We start from the raw sequence: 24,355 nt of genomic DNA on the forward strand, positions 1-24,355 counted from the left end.
CGTGAATCAATACGAAATCGCTGGGAATGACCATGAAATGCATGTAAATGACCGTGAAGTGAAGCGAATTGACCATGAAATGCGTGGAAATGACCGTAAAGTGAAGGGAATTGACTGTGAAATGCGTGGAAATGACCGTCAATCAACACGGAACGCCGGGGGAATGACCGTGAAGTGCATGGAAATGACCGTGAAGTGAAATGAATTGACCGTGAAATGCATTGAATTGACCGTGAAGTAAAAGAAATTGACCGTGAAATGCATGGAATTGACCGTGAAGTGAAGGGGAATCGTCGGAATTGACCGTGAAGTGAAGCGAATTGACCGCGAAATGCATGGAATTGACCATGAAGTGAAGTGAATTGATCGTGAATGTAAAAGGAATTGACCATGAAATGAAATGAATGAAATTGACTGCGAACTGATTGAAATTGACTGCGAAGTGAATGAAATTGATCTCGAACTGATTGAAATTGATTGCGAAGTGAGTGAAATGGATTTTCGACCATTGACCTGATGGAATCTTAAAAAATAAGTAAGTTAGTTAGCTAAAGTGTAACACTCCAACCCCTTCGGTAGGATATTGTCCGCTTTGGCTAGCACTCACTGTCCACCTTCATGGCTTTGTTCTCGCAGGTGGAAGCGGTTAGCGAACCACCTGCAAAACGCGTCGTACCCTTAAGGTCGAAGCTCCATAGATAGCCCAGATCTTCGGACTATCCCTTTCCGATGTGGGACGGACACTAACACCCACCCCCCCTCAGGAGAGAGCGCCCTCACTCGAATACCATTTGTACCACTCCGATCCCTCTGGTAGGATATTGTTTGCTTTGGTTGGCACTTACTGTTCACTTTTACGGCTTTGTTCTCACAGGTGGAAGCGGTTAGCGAACCACCCGCAAAACACATTGTACCCTTAAGGGCGAAGCCCCACAGATAGTCCAGATATTCGGGCTTTCTCTTTCCGATGTAAGACGGGCTAACCGCTTCCACCTGCGAGAACAAAACCGTGAACGTGGACAGTGAGTACTAGTCAAAGTGGACAATATCCTACCAGAGGGGTCAGAGTGTTACATAAAGTATTATATCCTACCCCAAAATCTTTTATGGTACGTCAACTAACTCATTCTGGTTTAAGAGATATGTTTATTAATGAATAAAGAAAGAAATGAATAAAAAGAGAGTTTTATTTATTTATTTATTTATATGCTTATATATACATAGTTATTTAAAAATGTATTAGAAAAAAAATGTAGGAAAGAAAATGTTCTCCTTGTTAAAAAAAAAAGAAAAATGTACACAGGTGAGACAGTGAGTCGGGCCAACGGGTCAGGTTGGTGTTTTTTTTTTTTTTTACCTGTTGTAATCCTACTGCTTTAATCCTACCAACTTTTATGGGTTCCATTATGATGTATGTGTTATATCCAAACCGTCCATCTATTTGGCGAACTCGTATTAAGGCTAGAGAAGAAAAATAAGACAGATCTAGCTATCAAATGGACCACACCGTGGATGATTGAACGTCTACCATTGAAATCCTTTTGGGGTCACAGAAGTTTCAGATCAATATGAAATTTGTTTTTCCTCGTCATCTAGGTATTTGTGACCTTATGAATAGATTGGATGGAAAATATATGTTATGGTGGGCCCTATGAAATTTTTAACCGTGAAAATCAAGTTTTGTGCTCCTATTTGTGGTGTGGTCCAGCTGATCTTTGGATATGATTTTTTTTTTCCATAATGCTCTGAAATGATCTCGAAATATGGATGAACGGTGTGGATATAATAAATACATCATTGTGGGACCATGTCGAGGAGCGTCAGCGCTCGTCTTCGCACACCAGCCAATCGGCTTTGGAATGAACGAATGACGGGGGTATTTTGGTCCTTTGAAAAGTTAGCCGTACACAGGGGTGTATTCTTGGAAGCATAAAAAGAGGTGGGCTTCCAATTGCTGGTGGGCCATAAATGGGTCGTACAGCAGTAAATTTCTCAAACAAAAAAAAATATAGGGCTGCATATCAGGTATTATGCAGATAACAACCAATTGGTATTACTCACTACAGGCCCCACCTTGACGATATGTTGTATATCCACACTGTCCATTCATTTTTCCAGCTCATTTTAGAATATACTACAAAAAATTAAGCACATCCAGCTTTCAAGTGGCCCACACCACAAAAAAGTGATGTTTGAACACTCACCTTTAAAAGTCCTAAGATCTATTCTAAAAAGATGCATAATGCTTATTTGTCATCCAACCCAACCTGTTGATAAGGTCAACCAGAACTGCTTAAATGAGCTGAGAAAACGGATGGACGGCGTGGATATAAAACACATTCATCAATGTGGCCCACACAGTAAAGGTAACAACACGCGCTGAGCTATTACCCGGCTAACAACCAATCCCCTTCGAGATAGGGACGTGGATTGGTTGGGTAGGACATCACTACCCACCTTAGTGGTTCAGTGGCGAAGAGACGTGGCACGAAGCCATTGGCAGGCCATATGCTGTCCGTGAAACGTGAGCCTGAGTACGTACTTGACCACCTGCCTCATCTATAACAGTGTACGGGCCCACCAACTGCAACTCGCCACGTATTCCCGTCACCCAATAGTCGTCCACATAAGCCCACTTTCGCTGACGAAATTACTAAGTTAGTAAGGTACCGAAATGTACATGTATCATGTCATGGTACTATCGAGTCCAATCAGTTGGACAATGTGGTATGACTCACTCAGCAGATAACTTCCAATGTAATAAATTCATGTAAAATCCAACCCTTCTAATAAGTTAACCTTACACAAAGATTACCTGATACAAAAATCAGCCCTATACGCTCATCACATGATTCACACCATAGAAACAACGTGCAGCTACCCATAAATAGCAAAATACAAGTGTGGTCCACAAAAATAGTGGATATGGCAGATTTTTTCAAAAAATGATCTTTGTTACTGGGCCAACCTATTAGAGGGGTAGGATTTCGTATAAGCATGAAATCTTAAATGCTGTCCATTGGGTGAACTATAACTTACGGTACAACCGGTTGGATTTGATCGATCTAGTTATAAAATTACCCCCAAGAAACACGAACACCCCACCGATCTCCGTTCTCCTAACGCCGTTTGCCTTCTCCATTTCTGGCCGCCCTCGCAGTTCTAAACTGAGAGAGAGAGAGAGGGGAGAGAGAGAGAGAGATCTCGATGGATTGGAGGAGCATGGAAATCGGTAGGCCGGTGGTACTACTGATATGCGGAACGCTGGTGTATTACCACTGCGCGTATAGGAAATCGAGCTTGCTCTCACTTGTATCGGACGTCTTCATTGTTCTTCTCTGCTCCCTCGCCATTCTTGGAATGCTTTTCCGTCAGATGAATATCTCGTAATTCCCTTCTATTTCTCTCTCTCAGCGGCAATTTTTGTAAATTATGCTTAAAATTCTGGCAATTTTCTTTGTGGCCTTGTTTTATTTCTATAGATGGTCGATCTTTCCATCATCTTTTTGGTTATTATCAGATTTTTGATTTTTGATTTTTTTCCTGTTTTTGGATCCATTTGGATAGCTGTCAAGACTAGGGTTTTTGGTTGATGGGGTTGGATTTAGGGTGATCATGGCCGGCGATCTTGTGGGCCACCATGTGGATTGGTAATCAATTGAAATTCACAGTGATTGGACGATTCAATCTGGTTGGTGGAAGTTTGTTTGCCCATTAAAATTGGACATTGTTCATCTTCTTCTTTCGCCCAACCAATTTCTGTCCGTCCATTCGCAGAGCACTAATCTACTGCTAAGATAGTATGATTGCTGTGATTTCGGGCATTGGTTCATCTCTACGGTGGTCCACTAGATGACTGGTCCAGATCACACTGGAAATGTTCCCCTTGGCTGCAGGTGATGGAAGAGAGGGATGGAGAGCAAAATGCTGGGTTATGGTGGCGGGCCTTGCTGCCAAAACCCAAATTACCCATTTTGATGTGATTCTCTGCCCCAGGAAATTGACAGTGTACTCAGTTTTTTAGTTTGTGTATGGTGGAACACGGCTTAGTGATCCATGACATTGGCCTGTTTTGCACCACCATCAATGGACCATACAATGGATTCAGTCCTTGATAGGACAATCCTAACCTTTCAATTGTTACCTTTGGATACATAATTAAGAAGAAAGATACAGCAAGGGTGATGCTGGGGGAACGCTGAATCCACGGTACAGCCTCCTGCACTGAGGAATCCCAGTTTGGCTAGCGGCTCTAGCATGGACTGTTGGAATCATCCAGGATTGGGCATCTGTGAACGATTCGAGAATCAAGCGTCAATTGACTTCAATCTTGACAAGAACGAGAGAAGGGGTCCTCTTCCTGCTGCTCCTCCTCCTCCTTTGGTGGTTTTGTTTTTTAAAAATAAAAGAAAAAAGAGAGAATTTTTGTTAAAACACTTTTGAAAAAGTGCCTTTTAAGAATAGTCCCACATTGGAAAGGAGGGAGTTTTACTCATTTATATATACTTTCATAAGAGTAGGTTTTGTATTGGCTCTTGGGTATGGTATGCCAAACACCACACATGCGTGTAGGTGCCCGTTTGCCTGCCGTGTCGTGCGTGCTGGGCTCGGGCTTGTCTACATGATTAGTTTTGTTTTTCTGTAAGTTTTGTTTTTTGCTTTGATTGAGTCTTGTGCAAGAAGCTCGGTTCCACAACTCTCATTACAACAATGGTGTTGTGACCGTTTTCACACGTCGACTGCCACCTCAGCGCCACATGTCCACTGCATGTCCTTTAGGATTCCTATATATACTTGCTTTTTGAAAAACCCAATGATTAACGAAAAAACAAAGCCGCCGTCTCTCTCTGTTATCGGTTTATACAATACAACCTCTCTGATCCTTCGTTTTTCTTTAATATAATTTTTAATTACTCTTTTATCGGTATTTTGAGCATCAACCGCAGTGGTGGTGGAGTCGTGCGATCTTTGTCGATCAACAGTTGTATCCCAAAGGCGGTCACAACAGAGCAACTATGCCATTAACTTGATTCGAGATATAAGCGAGAATTGTCTTCAGGAGAGCAACCTGGTCACGCGCCTCTGTTGAGTGATATCCTTTTCTCCTTTTTCGTTCATGACATCAGATGCACTCGTTCTTATCATTATAGTTGTGTTCATTTAATTTTATTATTAATATTATTTCATATATCCTACTCGTGAAATTGTGCAAAGTATTTTGTTGCTGATAGTTTATTGTGCACTGGAATTGTTATTATTGTTATTCCGAATCGTCTTAAGATTGTTATTCCAATGCTCAATAAACTACCATCAACAAAAGTACTTCGCACAATTTCACGAGTAGGATATATGGAATAATAATAAAAATAAAATTAAATCAACACAATATAATGATAAGAATGAGTGCACTTGATGTCGTGAACGAAAAAGGGGAAAATGGGAGTGATAAACTCAGTGGAGGTGCTTGACCTGATAGCTCTCCTGAAGACGATTCACGCTATATCTCGAATCAAGTGAATGACACAGATGCTCTACTACGACCGCCTTTTGGATACAATAGCTAGTCGACGAAGATCATCGACTCCACCATCATAGCGGTCGATGTTCAAAAGTACCAATAAAAGAGTAATTAAAAATTATATTAAAGAAAAATGGAGGATCAAAGAGGCTATATTGTAGAAAGTGAGAATGGAAAGGGATGACGGCTTGGTTTTTGCGTTAATCATTAGGTTTTTCAGAAAGCATGTATAGGAATGTCGAAGGACACATGGTGCAGAGGTAGCAGCCAACGTGTGAAAACGGTCACAACACCGTTGCTATAATGAGCGTCGTGGAATTGAGCTTCTTGCGCTAGAATCGGTCAACTAAAAACAATACGAAAAACAAAATCGATCATGTAGAAAAGCCCAAGCCTGAGTCCGGCCACGCAGAGGTGGGCAGACGCGCGCACACGCATGTGGTGTTCGGCATACCATACCTAAGAGCCAATATAAAACTTTCTCTCATGGACTATTCTTAAGAGGCTTGCAAAGGCATTTTTTCAAAGGTGTTTTAAAAACTCTCTCTCTTTTCTTTTATTTTTAAAAAACAAAACCAACATCCTCCTCCTATCTTCTTGTTCTTCTTATTTTTTACTTAGAAGAGACTCAAATTTCATTCCAAAATTCCAAAAGTGTTTTCAAATATCTTAGACTTAGATGGAGTATTTATAGAACAATTCTAACTAACCTCTAACTAATATTGGTGATTAGTGTGGTAATCATCGTAACCCTCAACTAACCATAATTATATTGGATACAATTTCATCAATTCTATCAGACAATGCATATTTAGGATCCTATACAAAGAAACTTGTGCATACTTGTGTTACATGATTATTTATTATTATTATTATTATTTTTGAGTTCTAAGTATGTAATCATGTCTCTTTCAACACATCTTGAAGTTCTATTGAAAAATTCCATCATTTCCCAATGGTTCCCTTAGACAGTGATACATGCAATATTTCCCTTGTGATATCAATATGTTTCCTTAGCCCAAGGGTGCAGTACATGCATTGATACTGATATTTAAATCACTGATAGTGGGGCCTATCAATGCAATGGTTTGGATCATTGAGCCCCACTAGTACAAACTAATGACCTAAGTGTATTATACATATCCTAAGGCCGGAGGGTTGTATAGTGCCTATGATTTTCCAAGTATGCTGGTGTTACATAAGCTTACACTGTGGTTAAGAAAGTAATTTTAATTGCAAGATTCATTATTTGGGTGGAATTGTGGAATTGCATGTAGGGTGCCTGTGGATCCTCTTGAGTGGCAGATTTCTCAGGACACTGCCAATGGCATTGTTGCGTGCATGGCTAATACCATAGGAGCGGCTGAATCCGTGCTAAGGGTGGCAGCCGCTGGTCATGACAAGAGGTTGTTTCTTAAGGTAATTATATCTGCAACTTTGTATGTCTTTGGACTTGCGGCAATTTGCAGGAACTGCTTTGAAGATGTTACCATTCTCTAGAATATATATAGCCATTTGAAATTGTCCCTTTTTTGGAAATGTTTTGTGTTTTCAGCATTTCCCAAATTCCATATACATCTTGTATAATGGTTAGATAATTTAACTTCATCATTAGGTAAGCCTTATCCCAAGTAATTGGGGTTGGCTACATTCCTGTTTAACTTCTTATGTTTCATATTTTCTTTTTGGCAATTGACAATTTATTTATTTCCATGACTCACATTTCATAGGAGAGACAATTTTGAATGGTTATTTCTTGACTGGTACAAGCTGTGCTGTTCTTTTGGCATTTACTTCTCCATCTTCTAATCACTTTGTTACTGTTTTCTGGACTTGGTTCTTTACAATGACTAATGAATGATGTTTATCCCTGAGGTTTCATATTTGAATCTTCAAGTGACTGCTCCATCTAAAATCAACGGGGTTAAGCTTCTCATGTTGTTGGCTGCTACTTCCATTTATTTATGATACTGTTGTTGATTTCATGAATTCTGTATAGAATAACTGTAGATGTTTCTTTGAACAAGGTCATACTGTAAGTGGCATTCATTTAAATGTAGATGGAAGCACTTTGAGGAATCCTGGTTTGTCCAGAATTGGTGGGGTAATAGGGGATCATCATAGGGAGGTTAAGTTGGCTTTCTTGGGGCTGGCCAGGGTTTGTGATGCTATTTTCACGGAGCTTATGGCTATTAATGAAGGGTTGTCTCTCTTGAAGGATTGTTTCTTAGGCCCTGTTATCACTGAAGGTGATTCCAGGAATCCTATGGCTTAGGTTCCCAGAAAGTGCCTTTGTTGAAGCGTGCTTGTAAATGGCATGGTTAATGTTTTGGCCTATATGTCACTTGAGTTTAGTCATGTTCTAAGGGGCGTGAATTCTATTATAGATTCGCTTGCAAAGGCACTCCCTGTCCTTGTCTTCTCGATGGGTCCCATTATCCATCATCTTAATGCATAGTTGTGTTTTCTGTCTCCTTTAATTAATAATGTTTCATTATTAACAAGAAAGAAAGCTGTAAATGGGATTTTAACTACTAATTGATCTGGACGTTATTAATGCTATTTCATATCATCATCGTAAGTTTGAGAATGACTGGAGTGTGTTATTGATGGAATCTGATTATCGAATCAAATGAGGTTTTGAATCCCGAGTTGTAAGAATGGATGAAAAAAAGAAGAAGAGAGACACCCACAAGAATGTTGAGGTAGAGGAATAAACAACTTCATTGAAAATCGAAACTTCTTGTTACAAGGACTTGAACAAAAACTCATAAAACTTTAATGAATCTTTAATTAATATGCACCAACTATTGGATTGTTTTGATATCAATCTAATCTTTCTAACATAGCAGCAACTCACTTGCAAACTAACAGTTTTATTACTAAAACAACCAAAACTCTACACGACAGCCCAAGATACAAACGGAAGGGAGCACTCACCCATGGCCATGTATTAGAGGCCCAATCCAAAACATTTAATTTTGCCCTCCTAAAAACCTCTGAAATAACCTGCTACAATTATGAAAACACTGATTATTCCTCTCTCCCCATAAGGCCCAAATGCTTGCCAATAAGGACAATCTCCATGGCATCCTCCATCTCTTCCCAATCACACCCCCATGCAAGAAAAGAAAAGGCTCTCAATAGTCTCCAACATCACCCACGACAAACCGAAATTGCCCAAGAATCTCTCACGAAGTTCACTAACAAAGGAACAATGAATAAAGATATGGTCAACTGACTCGTAATTGTGCAAACATAACATGCAGACAATGGGTATCACCATCTTCCTCTTTTGAAGGTTATGGACCATAAGCACCTTATTCCTAACCACCAGCCACGCCAATGCTGCTACATTGGGGATAAAGGAACATGCAAAAAATCAACCAGATTCATTGTTCCAAACCCCTGCATCTTTAGCTCCAGCAGAAATGCAAATACTGCCAAGCTGCTCCAATAAGCTGATGAACTCAATATCTTCCTCTTCCTGTAAATTCCTCCGACATGGAGGGAACCAAATCGCCCCATTGCCTAAATCTGAATAGCAACGAGCAATAGTAATGTTAGCTAGCCTTGGGAACTCTTCATGAAGTGTCCTCTCGCCCAACCATGCATCCTCCCAAAACCTAATTCTGTTTCCATCTCCTAGGGAAAACCCAATCCCCTCCTTGAATCTGTCCTCCAATCTGGTAACCGACTTCCACAGCACCAAACCCTTGTACAAAGATGAGTCTTTCATCCACCACCTCCCTACCTTAACACAATACTTCTTCATTATCCCCTCTCTCTACAGACAATCCTCTTCCATGCCAAACCTCCACAACCACCTACATAGAAGCGTCGAATTCATAGTCTCCAGCTTCTGAATACCTGCACCCCCTTTCCCATAGGCCTGCGCACCTCCTTCCACTTCATTAGTTGGAACTTATTTTTTTCTTATCCTCCCTGGTCGAAGAAAATCACGCCTTAGCCTCTTTGCTTCCAACATTGCCTTCAAGCATCTGAAGAGGGACATGTAATAGAGTGGAAGATTCGAAAGCGCCACCTTGATTAATGTCAATTTGCCTCGTATTGAGATATGTTGGCATTTCCATCTCGACAATTTCGTTTTAACTCTTTTAATCATCCTTTCCTATAAATGCTTCGCCTATTCACTGATGCATAAATGGAGACTTAGGTATGTCGAAGGGAACGGCCCTATCCTGCAGCCAAATACCTCTACTAGCTTCTTCAATTTTTCCTTTGACATGCCAATGTCAACATCTCAGTTTTGAGAATATTCACCTTCAGGCCCGACACTACTACAAAACACCAAGTAATCTTCTTTAGATTGTCCACCTTGGACTCTTCCCCATAGTAAAACAACGTACTATTATCGGCAAACTGGAGATGGAAATTTGAAAGTCACCTTTGTCCAACAACCCCTTATCCAATATCTTGCTTAGGACTTCTACCACTACAAACAAAAAGGGTAATAACGAGTCCCCCTATCCGAGTCCTCTGAGCTTTTGACTCATTCCTAACTTTACTCACCTACAATGCTTTTGGCTCTATTGTAATGACCTAAAATAGAAAAACCAAATCTAGCAAATAATCCCCAAAATCTTCAAAATAATCCACCTATCTTCTGAAAATAGTAAATGGAAATCTCTGGCATTTACCCCTCAAAATTAGCAACAAACAGCTCAAAATTCAGCACATTTTGGGCCTCCTGTGGGCCTTTGGTGTACATCAGTTCTCCTTTTATTGGATTAAAATTTCCAGCAAAGTTAGAAGAAATGCCATTTACCTTCTCATCCTTCCAAAAAAATTTTGGTGTCATTATTTTCCATTTTAATAGTATTGATGAACAACCAAAATATGTAATACTTACATGTGGTCTTTTTCCTTTCCTTTTCTTTTCTTTTCTTCTTCTTCTTTTCCAAAGGTGGCTGTTATTCTTTATCTGCTATCAGCTTTGGGAAGAGTGGCCTCTGGTGCTACTGTGGCATATGTTGGTATGTTAAACTGCCTAGAATCTCTCTCTCTCTCTCTCTCTCTCTCTCTCTCTATATATATATATATATATATATATATATATATATATGAGTATGTCTGTATGTATACATGTATATTATGTGTGGGCATATGTGCATGGGTGTTTGTGGTGTGTTGCGTGTGTATGTGTGCATGTGTGTCTAATTTTTGGAGTTGGATTGAATGATACCTGAATAAGGTTGGACTATAGGTGTAGTTAATTGAAGTATAATGTCATGGAGAAATCTTTTCTACGCTCAAATTAAACTTTCCAAGGATTCAAATTCCCATTCGCAAAACCCCGCCTTTCAATTTCCATATATTTAACAAAATATCCTTGCATTTTCTTCTGTCACTCATCTCGATTGGCTTGTATGGAAGATCACTTATCTTTCTAAGGTTATCGATTGTTTCTTCAAATGAAAGATAGTGCTAATAACTAGAACATCAAGTTTATTTTTTAAAAGGTTACTTAAATTTATTAAAGAAAGAGAAAGGGGTTAAGATTAGTGTAGACATGTATGTTTCTGGACTGTGGGCCTTCTTTCTTTGGATCGTGGGTCTTCTCTTCTGAGCCATGGGCCGTCTTCTATTCTCCTCTTATTTCTCTTATTATTTTTGTTCCTTTGTTTTTCCTCTTTTGCCTTGGTTCCAATAGTATTTTATGTAATTTGGGTCATCACTTAATATAAATAAGAAGGGAGCTGGACTTTCACCTATGGTTAGACTCTCTCTCTCTCTCTCTCTCTCTCTCTCTCTCTCTCTCTCTCTCTCTCTCTCTCTCTCTCTCTCTCCTAAAGGGATCTTGCAACAGTTTCTGATTTTCTTTGAAGGGTTGTTGGACATTTAGTTTTGATTAGGCTTTTGGGGCTTTTTTTTCTTCACTTTTTTCAGAAATTAGTTTGTGGCAGCTAGGGTTTGCTGAATATTTTTGTTTGGACAGTTTTTTGGGTTCTTTTCGTCCCAATTTATAGTGATTCTTTTGGGCTCAGTAATAAGGGACCATCATGAACATGTCCTGGACAAGAAAACAGGCTGGTTGACATATCAGGTGGGCCACAAGTGTTCGTAGAAACATGGATGCTCATCTAGTTTTATAGCCATTCAATTCTTCATGTAAGCATCAACCACCAGATCACGTTGTAGTGAGGCCTGTTCACCATCTTTCTTGCGTGAGTCTCGTTAATGAGGCTCGAACAATATCTAAGTTCTGATTATTGTATCTTCTATATCTGCAAAATGTTGCTTATCTTGTTCTCCGGAAGCAAATTTTATTTTTGAATATTATTTTTGAAAAGTGTTAGGGTGATGACAGTTACTCTTTACTAGAGTAATTGGGTATGTTTCACTCCTTTTATTCTGTCATTACAACAAACATTTCCCACAAGGGTATGGGTCAGACCTGGGATTGGTTCAGTGAGTTCAACCATTGGGTCTGTTGTCTCGATGATTTACGGAAGACTTGAGATCTTCTCCACAAAATTACATACCCTGGTACATATGATGTGTAAAAAGTATACATATTTGTAAGGCCAATCAAACAAACGACCTTTTTAAAAAATAAGAAGTTGTACATGAAAATGGTACATGTTGGGCCCACATTTCTGTAGGCCAAGCCGTTGATGGTTGATACGGTGGGCCTCGGCATGAGATGTCTCTTGCCTTAATATCACTCCTATCTGATGAGCCTAGCCACCTGATGAAACTGGACATCTACAACCAATATTCCCCAATTAATGGGAGCACAATCGGGCTGTTGGGATCATCTGATGAGGAGAACCTTGCCGTCTCTTATTCTAACCAAGGGCCCACCATCTGAACGGTTGAGATCACCAGAAGGTGGACTCTTCATGTACAATTTTTTTTTGAAGAATAAATCATAGTTATGTACAATTTATTGGGCCAAGGAAATGCTAGATTGAAACTTTTCGCAAAGACTTATCTTCCTCATCTCAGTTTTCATGTCAGGTCCTTTTGTCATCATTTTTGAGTTCTACGATTCAATTTCTTTTCTTCATTGTACACATCTTAACAAACATGTAATCCCCCCTTCTGCCCCACTACGTGATAATCCAGACCTTTCATCGAGGGTTTCCACAACATATGAGCCACCTGGTAAAAAAATTCATTGATCAGAGATCCCGACTGTCCATGTGAAAGTGAGTAGAAAATGCTCTTCCAGACTTTTATTTCTAACTCGCTTTTTACGAACAGAGATGCCCTGACTCATCAGTGAGACTGATGTTTAGTTTATCCATGGCTGGGAATTTTACGTGAATGGTTTGGATCATCATGTGGAGGGGCAGAAGTGGTGGGCCTCTTTACCATTCTGGTTTCTCAAATTGAGTTGCTTATTGGCATTTCACTGAAACAGGGTTATGCTTGTTGTGTTCGTATTTTTTTGTTCAAAGCTCCGGACCAAATGATTCATGCTCTTCTCAGTTTCTGAAAAGGCGCGATTCTACAGGAGGAATGCAAGATAGCATGCAATCTTAAAGGTTAGTAGCAAGCATTCTATATATCCACTTATCATTTCTCCAATGAAAACCCTGTGTGCAAAATGACCGCATTGTTCATACTGCTACCAGGAATCAGATGATCCTCTCCCCGAGGATTTCCACACTATACTTGTGTTGTCAGTTTGTGCAGGTAGGCTCCAGAGCACATTGATCTGTGACTGTTGGTTGGTTTGTCTCCATTGTGGATGGACCATGACCCACAAATCTACTCAAGGGAAAATTTGGCCTGAATTACGTGGTTAACGAAGAGATGTAAGGGAATGCTCTACATCAACTGGAAAAACTCCGCCAATGGGTGGGGTAGGATCTTCCAATATGTGAGATTTCAGGGAATGGCCCGTCCATGATGTGACCCAAGAGAACTGTGGTCTGGATCATTGAACCACGGGTCCCATTTGTACAGAGCCTGAAAACATCTAGTATGCTATGCACATCGTTTGTGAAGCTTTCTGCTGATAGATGTTTGTACGCAGAAAACAAATGCTGCGTGGTGATTATTAAAGCTGCCGAATTGAATAACGAACCGATGACTCGGTTTCTGCAGTCAAATTTCTGGCTGTACATTGGTGATGGATCTGCTCAACGCATCCAAAATTCGAGAATTTCTGTTGGTGAGGGTGACGGGCTCACATTTTTCCTTGGATCCCCCGAGTGATATTATACTGATGTATAGGGTTTGTCTGGTAGTTGGACACAGAAGATTTTTAGTAGGAACATTTGCCACAAATTGTAATCATTACATTTTTCCCAGATCCTTACACCCTTTGGGAATTATTGGAACTTTGGAAAAATAAATCAATTTCCATGGAGAGATCTATTTTCCCTTGTTTGAGAGAAAAAAGTAGGTACTGAAATCAGTTTCCTTCTCAAGGTTTCACTCAAAGGACTTGCATATCAAATTTTATTTTATTTTATTTTTTTCTTCTAAAGAACTACTGAATGTCTATTTCCATTGTATCAAGAGACAACACTTGCCATTTGACTACTGGACCTTTTAACATTTTCATGGAAAATTACAAGCCAAAGTCACGCAAAGGATTTATTGTTGGATCCTGCACTTTTCCCTTGTCTGAGGATTCGATATAGTTGTTTTCCACATTTTGGATTCAACAGTTACTAAGACAGGAAAAATATGCATGAGAAAATATTGCACAATTGTTTAGTACTATGGTGTGATTTTTATTTTTATTTTGAAAGGTTGTACTATGTTGTGATTGCTGAAGGAAAATAAAAATGAAAGAATCTAGTCAAGATCAATTTACAGATTTGTATAGATTTACAATCTAATACTCGCGCAATTGTATATCCGAGGTGCCAATCGCAGACCTTTGCAAATGTCCTGTCTCTAATCTGATATGATATGATCTTTCCTGGTTGTCCACAGTCATTCTCCTTCCATGTGGAAGGAGAGATGATTTGCCGCAAGTTTGGTTTTTGGCTGAGGAAGAGGATCTACACCATTGGATTGTTAATGTAAGCAACGGTCTCTGTTGCTGTTTCTCTTTTCATCATCATCATCATGGCTTTCCATTCCTCTGTCACTAGGAACAAAGGAAATGATTTCTATTTTGGATTTAGCTTCACTTAACTACTCCTGTAGAAAGAGAGACCAGAATCACCCGCACCACCTGATTAAAGCAGTGTCTACCAGTACAACACCCAAGCTCTGTGGGTCCACCATGTCTAGCCGCACTGTGCCTGGGCCAAACTAATGTTTTCCAGGCATGGAATTAGCGGAAGCATGGAATTAACACACAATAATTAACCTTCTACCTGGAATGGGCACTTGGGTGCATAGCACCCCCACATGGAGGGCCCAAAGAAATCCTTGAGAAAGAGATTCTGAAATTCTGTTTGTATTTTGTCCATAGTTAGCAAAATGAAATAAAGTTAAAAAATGATGTGGGAAATGTTTGTCTTTAATTCGGTCTTGATTGTTAAAAATATGGTAAAAAATTCATTTAGAAAACTGGAAATGCCGAAGATTTGGAGAATGAAAATGGGTTTGTACTAAAAAAAAAAAACAGACTGAAAAAGGGTTATATATGTATGTATTATATATAAATAAGGTTAGAATATAAAAACTTGGATTAGCATGATTATAATTTATATCTACATGGACAAAACCTAACCTAACTTGTAGAAATTCAAAGGGTGTTCTTTGCATCTGGCAAACTTTTCTTTTCAAATAATCCACATATAAATTAGCTCCCCTGTACTTGCCATCTATTCAATTTTATCAATGGGGCACATCGTGATGAATGTTCCTTACATCCACGCCATCCAACTACTTTGACAGCTCATTTTAGGACGTGATGTCAATAATGAAGTAGTTCGAAACCTTAGGTGGACCACATCAGGAAACATTGGTGACTGACTACCCACCATTAAAGACTTCTCGGAGGGACACTGAAATGTTTATTTTCCATCCAAGCTGTTGATAAGATCACAAATACCTAGATGAAGAGACCACACAAATTTCATCTTTATCCAAAGCTTCTGTGCCTCACAAGAAGTTTTTAATGGTCAATTACTACTGTTTCTTGTACTAATGGTTCATCTGAGATTTGGTTCTGCTTCATTTTTTGGATCTTGCCCTAAAATGAGCTTTCAATATGGATGAACGGAGTGGATGTAGTCACATACATTACGGTGGGCCCCAAAGTTAGGGGTCCCACTCACCACGCTCATAATAAAGAGAGCCGGCCGCTCCACATAGCCACGTGCTTATTTGACCATCAATTAGTTGCTTTGGATGGAAATTGGTCCAAAGAAGCGTTGATTTCATGATCCTATCCATCTGATTAGTGACCAGTAAAGGGACGGTAGAAAACAAAATGGGTTAAAAAATCAATGTTAAGGGTGTGCAATTGAAAAAAAAAAAGTGAAGAAAGTGACGGCTTAGATTCTCTGATAGGCACGATCTTTGAAAACTGAACCATCTACAGTAGGGCACACTACATGGACGGTGGGATGGATAGATAGCCCTGACACGTGTATGTAAGAGATGTTCTGCCATTCTACGCTTCTTCCACCTCTAGTGATACTGTAGAGACTGTAGGGCCAGCGGTCTCTCCACGGCACAAGTGGATGGTGATATGTCGATTGGGACTGGCCATCTACTTTCTGGTGCCGTGGGTAGACTATCTGTCACATGATCCTAGCCATTAGATCAGTGGCCTCATATATTAACGGTAGTAAATAAAATATTGAACGGTCATCAGGGTTAGCAACATATGCATTGTATACAACCAAAGCCTACCTATGTTGAAATGACAAAAATACTCTAAGATAATGCCTTCTGCACAAATATACATATACATCATGCACTGACCTCACACATCATAGAGGAGCTAACCTGATGGACGGATTAGATTTTACATATACATCTCGATGGGCCTTAGATTGGGAGTTTTATGCTATGTAAAGCAGTAAAATAGGCCGTCGGGCTTTAGTTGCTTTCGACAGCTGTAGCCCGTCGAGAACCCCACATTGCTACAAACACTACATACATTTTGGAACATTCAAAATCAGACTGAGATTTAATAGCAAGAGGAACTTTTAACGTCATGGACCGAACCACTGAGATAATCTAAGTATGTTCGCTTCCGTAGCTTTCATATCTAAGTATCAATGTCTGCCCACCAGAGTGCTTTCATTAATGTTCAATGCGCTCCCCTACAACCTTTGTAAAATAATCCTTTTCTTCTACAAATGGTTGTGTGCAGGGCTCACATTAGCTATGTCCATTACGTGCACCCCTTCAAGTAGGTCATGCCTAGGGAGCAGTTGTGATGGGGATACCATAGTTCAAAAACCTGGAAATTCAACTCGATATTTAAATGACTCAACTCGATATTTAGTAATAAAAATAAAATATTGGAAAATTTTGTGTGCTTATATATAAATGGACTGCTTGGATTTTAGCAAAGTGAAAGATGACTTGGATTTTACTAGCTCCCTCCTCTCTTTGCATTTGCTTGTAACATCCATCCATGCATTTGTTACGCTGCCTCATGTCAAGACATCAATCTAAATTAGAGGTAGATCTAAAATTTGAGTGGGCCACAAAACAGAAAAATGTATAGATGGCTCACCAATCATTTGCGACTTTCTCTTTATCTTTGTGCATGTAGCTGCATTCATTTCTTCCATTTTTCTATCATTTTTTTCCTCACCCCCTTTGAAAGTGCTTCTCATCCCATTTCTATTTCTCCCTTCCTCAATTTCATGTGTACTGTTTTACCCTGCCAATTCCCTGTTATAAATAATGTCAAGTTATGCCAAATAGAGTTGAGTTTAAATGATTTTTTTTTTTTTTTTTCTGAGTTGAGTAGATTTCTCTAGTCATGGATGGCTAGGATTGAAAACATATTGAGTTAGAAAGCTTGACCTGCAGTTTAGTGTGTATTATAGCTTTTGATAACCATAACTTTGAGATTGTTTATCGGTTTTGCGTGTATAATATGTCATAGGAAAGTTAGAAAGTTATTGCGGAGTTTTATGTCCTGGCCGATTACCAAAGGTTTATTGTCTCCCAAATGATTTTACAAAATTAAATTATTGTGAAAGTTAAATTTAAATTTAACTCAAAATTTACTTCTTTTTTATTTTATTTTTTTAAATTTTTAAATTTTTTTTTTTTACGGTTTTATGATTACAAGAATCCAATTGTTGTCCAAATTCTTTGTTCACCTAAGACTCCTCAGATTTAGGTAAGATTAAGCATATTTTTTTATATTTTTAGTACACTATTGTTTTGAAAAAGTTTTTATTGTTTACCAGTTTGGGTAGGATCAATCGTAATTTTACTATATTTAGTATTTTTGTGAATTTCACTTGTTATATTTCTCTTCTTAACCACATATTTTCAAACCACAAATTGAATGGTTAAGACTGTCCAAATTCTCCAACCACATATCTAGCTCGTAAAAATTTAAAACCTGAGTATAAAGTGCACAGATATGGATCATTTATGACGTTGTTGAGTTGAGAGAAGCATTAGGTATTATTGTAGGTAAATTAAATTTAAATTGGAACTCAACCAACATTAAGAACTTTTTTTTTTTTTTTTTCTTTTAAAAAAGAAAAAAAGAAATAAATTAGAGACTTGCCTGACCACTTCTACGGCAACATTCAAGACGTTGAAATTTAGCGGATCATCAAACATTCTCTCTCTCAATGATGCAAATGAGGATGATGAAGGTGGCCAAATAAGAGAGGTGTGAGAAAGTGAGATACTTGAGTGGTCCTCTCCTTTTATGTCCTTTTTTACAATTTCCTTTTGACTGTTGGTAGGTAACAATGAAGTATGCGGGGGGAGGTACCTGAAAATTAATTTACCAAAATTAGTGAAAAATTAGAAAGGGGAAGCCCATCTGTATATTGGGTCAGATTGTACGTGGGTGAATTTGGACAACTGATGATTTTGTTTCTAGCCATTCATTTGATGGTGACTGCTGATGATTTTGTTTCTAACCATTCATTTCATGGCCACCGACATGATAGACATTTCATCAGTGGGACTTTGAAGCCATGCTCCATCCACCAAGGCTTCCATTATCTGCGGTGGACGAGTCACCATTATTTAAGAAATGCCTATCACCATATTTCTGGTCTAAATAAAAACCAGTAGCTATTGACATTTTTACCCACAAATTAGTTTTTTTAGTTGCTAAAACTTTTCACCATTTGAGGACATGAAAAGGGTTTTAGAGAAAAGGACATGACTTACTATAAATAGTAAAGTCACTAGTAAAGTTACTAGTAAACTTACTATTTATAGACGGTCTCCATTCCTGCTAGACTTTATGGTTTTCGGCAAAAAAATAGTGTCCAATTTGGCCTAACCACGTTATTCTCCTAACTTTTCTAAGCCCTTTTCATGTTGAGCATGACTCCTACAACTCAAATGATCAAAAGTTATACTCTAACTAAAACTTACTATTTATAATAAAACTGAAAACAAAAGGGGTTTTTAACCATCGATCTGATGGAATCTCACAAATCCGGCATGGGCAACCTGGCACAGCCGGGTTGGTTGGCTTAAGTAGCGTCTCCTACCCCAAAATCAATATATAATATGTCAAAAAACTCATCCTGGTTTGCAAGTTACAACTGTTTTAAGATTCTGATGGTCCGGATCGTTTCTGCCTCCAATCAGGCCTTCTCTGGTCCATCTTTGCCATAAAAGTGTCTGCGACCCGCTATACATCAACTTCAGGTCACTGAAAAAAAAATGGCAACAATTGATTCAAATGCATAAGAGTACCCAATTGCCATTTGAATCCATTGTCTAAAGAAGAAATAAAAAAACAAGGGTTTCAAATGGCACATTGCAAAGGATGCAAAACCAGTGTTTAGTGAGCCCCCTCAGTAGTCAGTACCAACATCTGTCTTGTATGCCAGTTTTCTTGAGCTAAAAAAAAAAAGGTAATCTCTTCTAGCATTAGATTAAAGGAAAGACCCATAAAAACTATAAATTACACTTGAAAAGAGTGCACAAGAATCTAAAACTGCTAATTTTCATAATACCACACTAGAAATCACAAGAATGCCTATGAAGAGAGCATACAAGAATCGAAAACTGCCCTTGTTTGAGAATTTTTATTAGTAAATGTCCACACTTACAACGAAGAACTCACTTCCCAATCATAAGTACAGTTTATGGGATTAAAAAATTGTACTCAAGAAGAGCAACACAACAAACAGAAAATAAGAATCAAAAAAAATTTCTCAATTTGGCTTTCCATGAGGTTGCTGAGGGAGGGTATATAAGGATTTTAGCTGCCTGTTGATGAGTTTGCTGTTATGGATAGCTAGTTGGAGTTCCATGTCATCAGACCACCATTGCTGCAACCCATGAGCCTCAAGAAACTTCTGTGGGCCCTTGGACATCACAAACAGCTTAGCTGAAACATTTCCTGGAGTTTCCATCTTTGGCTTTTCAACAATGTCACTAGTACTGGCATGGTTTTCAGTGGTTCCGACCGGATCTGTGTAGTAACAACAGATGTAGTCACTGTTGTTAACGTATAGATGTGGAACCCACTTCTTAATTTCTACACATACCTTGCCTTCTCCTGCAGGATTCTCTTCTGCACAATTGGATTGAGCCTCAATTCTTGAAGGAAACATTGCTTTGATTCTCTTCCATACAAACCCAGCTTTCTCTCCAATGTTTCTCAAACTCATAGCTAGTGAAATAGAAGGTGGATTGAATAGATGAGACTCGACAAAGACTCCTTGTTTGGCTAATGCTTTACCCACTTGGAGAGCAAAACCAGCTCCTAATGAATGGCCCGCAATACATACGTTGCAGCTCCCATATCTATCAACCACTGAATTTAGAGCTTCCAAAGCTACCTTGAATCTAACAGACCCCTTCAAGCTTTCCCATGCCAAAAACCGAAGATCGTCTTCCAAATCCCTCCTGATTGTTGTGCTCTTCAGTAAGGTTCCCCTGAGTGCTAGAATAGCCCGTGGAGCACCGCTGGGTGGCATCACTATGAAGTCAGCTAGTGCTGCAAATCGATCCCATTCTATAATCGCTCCAAATATAGAGCCATCTCTTTCATCTACTAATGTCTGGACCAACTTGTACTTGAAGGGCTTCCACCATTTTGGAGCTAGACCATTTTCTTCTGTTCTCTTCTCCTGCCTATCAAGTTCAAGCAAGTATACTGCTTGTATGAAGCAGGCTATTACTGTTCTTTTGTAGTTGTTGTCCTTCCTGTAAGAAACAATAACAAGGAAAATTAGGGGTTGTTTAGATTACTGTAAATGGTTTTAAGTGTAAATCATTTACAGACTGTTCTGTTCATCTATAAGCTGTAAATGATTGTCTGTGTTTGGATAGCCTGTAAATTGTTTAAGTCCTGTAAATGGAGAGTCAATCTTTCCATTTATAGCCATTAAGCGGTAAATGGAGAGTCAATCTTTCCATTTACAGTAATCAAGCTGTGAATGGAAAGCCTGTAAATGAAATCACAGCTTTTTGCCTGTAAATCAAATGGGGCTGAAAGCTGTAAATGATTCACAGCCTGCAAATCATTTACAGGCAATTTTCAGCATCCAAACACAGACTGTAAACCATTTACCTCTAAATCATTTACCGCTAGCCCCATTTACAGGCATCCAAACAACCCTTTAGTACCGTCTACGGACCACTCAAATTTATGTTCCCTTTCATTCTCATAGGAAGTTATATGACCATCATCGTGGTGATATGCTTGAGCACTGATTCATACAACCTGAGCCAATGCTTTGGAGATCCAAGCTGTTATCTGATGCCCACACGGTCATTGGAATGTGCTCTAAAAAATGTTAACTTGGACAATTCTAACCTGTCATCAGTGGCTGCAAATAACTACTAAGAAAATAAGAACCCAATGGGATAATGGCCTTTTTCTTCTTTGAATGGTGAGAATGGCCAACGCTTGGGTGGTTAGGATATTCCGATATTGGAAATTTCGGGGCACGATCCACTCACGGCTAGTCCTAACAGATCAATGGTCTAGATCACTGAAAAATGGCACTAGTTGTGGAAGTCAGGAGCAAGAAAGCATTATAGTATCATCAGTGACAAGGATCATATAATTCCTATTTTCTCATTACTAGAATACAGTATCCGACCCAATTCAGGCCGTTATTTCATAGACCAGTCAAAATCCCAAACACCCATATAAGAGTTCATTTCAAAATCAAACCATAGAATCTCACTTGGGTCAGAAACCCCATATAAGAGTTCATTTCAAAAGAAACGCGTTCAGGCACCTGGAAACAGAGAATTTCGAGATGGGTCTTACCAGCTAGAACTGATTATATCTCTCCAATTCGGCAACGAAAGATTGCGGGGACCGGAGACATGGAAATCGTAAGGATGTCCCTCTTCAGCTATCTCTGTGGCAGGGCGCTTCGCCATCAAACTACTTCTTCTTCTCCCTCTATTCTTCTTATTATTAGAGATTTTGCACGAGAAGAAGGCAGAGAGAGATCAGCAGTGAGCAATACAGATGAAATGGATCTTCCTCAATTCTTCCTACTAGAGATTTGCATGAGAAGAAGGGATAGAGAGAAAGATCAACGGTCGGGAAAATCAAAAGAAATAAGGTTAGTGGTGGGAAAGAGGAATGGGAGAAAGGTTCTGCATTGTCTATTTCAGATGCGATTCGATATTTAGTAGAAACGGCACATAACTTTCCTGTAAACCGGGATGACACAGATCTCCTGTAACCCAAAGCTCTGTGGGGCCCACCGCCATGATGTTTGTGTTATATCCACTCGGTCCATCCCTTTATTGAACTTATTTTAGGATATTAAACGAAGAATTAATGAGATCCAATGATCAAGTGGGCCATACCAGATAAAACGGTGGGGATGGAGACACGATCCGTTAAAACCTTCCTGGGGCGAATTGTGATGTTTAAATTCCATCCAACGAGTGCATAAGGTGATTTGCACACGGATGAAGGGAAAACATAAAAACTACATGATTCAATACTTCTGTGAGCCCCACTAAGGTTTCAACGGCGAGTATTCAATCCTCACACGTGTGGACTACTTGAGTATTTTTATCTCCTCATTTTTGAAATCATGTTCTAAAACAATTTAAAGAAACGGATGGACGGAGTGGATATGATAAAATCATCATATTGGTCCCACGGAGCTTGCAGTTACGGGGGAGCGGTGTATGGGCAAGTCGCTCCGTGGAAATTCCGGATTTTGAATATGGGCACTGCACCGCCAACGGTCATATTTGGGACTCGGATTGGGTACCGGTCAGTGCTCTGTGGGCCTCACCATAATGTATTTATGTCATCCACGCCGACCATTCATTTTTCTAGATCATTTTATGGTAGAATACAAAAATCAAGGGATATAAAAATCTCACGTGCACCACACCACAGGAAACAGTGGTAATTGAACACCCACCATTAAAAACTTCTTGGGGGCCCACATAAATTTCGGTTTAAGCTGATATTGTGTTTTCCCTTCATCCATGTCTTTATGTCCTAATCAATAGTTTTGATGGAAAATAAATATTCCAGCTGGCCCCAGGAAGTTTTTAATGGTGGCCATTAAATCACCACTCTTTCCCGTGGTGTGGTCCACCTGAGATTCGGATCGGTCCCATTTTTTGGATTATACCGGAAAATAAGCTGTAAATGTGGATGGACGGCGTTGATAAAACACATACATCATAGTGGGGCCCACAGAGCTTTTCCAGCACCGAGCTCGCCACTGGAGGGGTCGCTACCGAAACCGTGTACTCAAATTTCGATCAGGTAGCCGTTTATTTATTTATTTATCCTTAACGGCTAAGATCCGTGTGTGGAGACGAGTGAAATTAAATTAACTGTTGATTCTGTTTGACCTAAACACCCTTGCAAAATCTGCACAAACAATTTTTTTTCTCTGATTGCAAGGGCATTTTCGTAAGATAAAAAATATCTGTACCTTGGAAGTTCAGGTAATTACCATAATTTTACTCTTTTCTTCTAATAAAAATGGTCAATTTACAATGTTACCATAACTTTACCGTACTGCACCATTTTTCCCACCAATGCATCACATGTGTGGCACATCCCATCCATGGAAAAGGTCCGGTCCATCATGAAGATCACGTATCGTGAAAATCCGGCTTATCTGTTCATCTGATGAGGCACCATTCATTGATTTTAATAATATGGTCCATCTGATGGTTGGATCAGCCATTCTCTACTTTTGTTTGCTCCAACAATGGAACTGATGGCTGCGATCACCCGATTACAGTGACTTTTGGTGTGTGGTTCACACACAATGGTTCCACTGGATGATAGTACAGATAGCCATCCACGTGGCTACAATCGGTGGACGTGGAGCCTATTGCTGTTCACAGTCGATATAGATGAATTCACGTGCGTAGCAGTTGAAAATTGAAATCCACTGTTAAAGTTGAGGTAGCGAAGGCTGGTGGGACCAAGCTATTGTGGGGCCCATGTGATGCCTACATCAGATCCACCTTATCCATTAGGCACGCCTTCAGGTTAGGCCATGGGACTAAAAATCAGCCCATGGTAAACTCAGGTGGGCCACACCAGAAAGAGATGTGGGGAGGATATCCCAACAAATAAAACCTTCCAAATTTATTGGGGGCCAATCAATGCATCTGGGATAACCCACTAAGATGAGAGGGACATACATGGGGAAGATAGTAATAGGTGGTAAAAGCAAAAAGCAAGGAGTTGAGGTAGACCACTACATGTTTTGCTGGAGGTGTAATTTCAATTCCCATTACCACAAACTACCATGTATTACATCA

The 24,355-nt window shown here is 39.4% G+C and overlaps 2 protein-coding genes across 7 annotated transcripts; one reads left to right on the top strand and one right to left on the bottom strand.

The window, feature by feature from the left end:
- The first annotated feature begins 3,123 nt into the window (after positions 1-3,123).
- LOC131217471 (reticulon-like protein B22) lies at positions 3,124-13,859 on the top strand. Of its 6 annotated transcripts, none has more exons than XR_009157258.1 (6): positions 3,124-3,386; positions 6,796-6,937; positions 10,446-10,515; positions 12,909-13,032; positions 13,123-13,183; positions 13,527-13,859. XR_009157258.1 is itself a non-coding variant. In XM_058212410.1 (5 exons), the coding sequence occupies exons 1-4, from the start codon at positions 3,208-3,210 to the stop codon at positions 13,028-13,030; spliced, it is 513 nt and encodes a 170-aa protein (XP_058068393.1). In that variant the 5' UTR covers positions 3,124-3,207; the 3' UTR covers positions 13,031-13,032; positions 13,527-13,859. The 6 variants fall into 6 exon arrangements, 4 of the variants coding, with proteins under 4 accessions (XP_058068393.1, XP_058068394.1, XP_058068395.1 ...); XR_009157259.1 differs by having other exon boundaries at positions 12,946-13,032; XM_058212410.1 differs by lacking the exon at positions 13,123-13,183.
- A 5,769-nt stretch (positions 13,860-19,628) lies between these two features.
- On the bottom strand, positions 19,629-22,402 carry LOC131217476 (GDSL esterase/lipase At4g10955-like). The gene is made up of 2 exons (XM_058212417.1): positions 21,861-22,402; positions 19,629-20,785 (listed from the first exon to the last, which is right to left on the bottom strand). The coding sequence occupies exons 1-2, from the start codon at positions 21,974-21,976 to the stop codon at positions 19,789-19,791; spliced, it is 1,113 nt and encodes a 370-aa protein (XP_058068400.1). The 5' UTR covers positions 21,977-22,402; the 3' UTR covers positions 19,629-19,788.
- Positions 22,403-24,355: the final 1,953 nt, after the last annotated feature.

The sequence above is a fragment of the Magnolia sinica genome, chromosome 10 (genome assembly GCF_029962835.1).
Source record: "Magnolia sinica isolate HGM2019 chromosome 10, MsV1, whole genome shotgun sequence".
Taxonomy (NCBI): Eukaryota; Viridiplantae; Streptophyta; class Magnoliopsida; order Magnoliales; family Magnoliaceae; genus Magnolia; species Magnolia sinica.

Bases quoted from the DNA above. Each gene is read 5' to 3' on its own strand.
- LOC131217471 (XM_058212410.1), top strand. From the start codon at position 3,208: ATGGATTGGAGGAGCATGGAAATCGGTAGGCCGGTGGTACTACTGATA. The intron at 6,938-10,445 runs GTAATTATATCT...TCTTTTCCAAAG, and splicing joins ACAAGAGGTTGTTTCTTAAG to GTGGCTGTTATTCTTTATCT. The intron at 10,516-12,908 runs GTATGTTAAACT...TCACTGAAACAG, and splicing joins TGCTACTGTGGCATATGTTG to GGTTATGCTTGTTGTGTTCG.
- LOC131217476 (XM_058212417.1), bottom strand. From the start codon at position 21,976: ATGGCGAAGCGCCCTGCCACAGAGATAGCTGAAGAGGGACATCCTTAC. The intron at 20,786-21,860 runs GTAAGACCCATC...TGTTTCTTACAG, and splicing joins GATATAATCAGTTCTAGCTG to GAAGGACAACAACTACAAAA.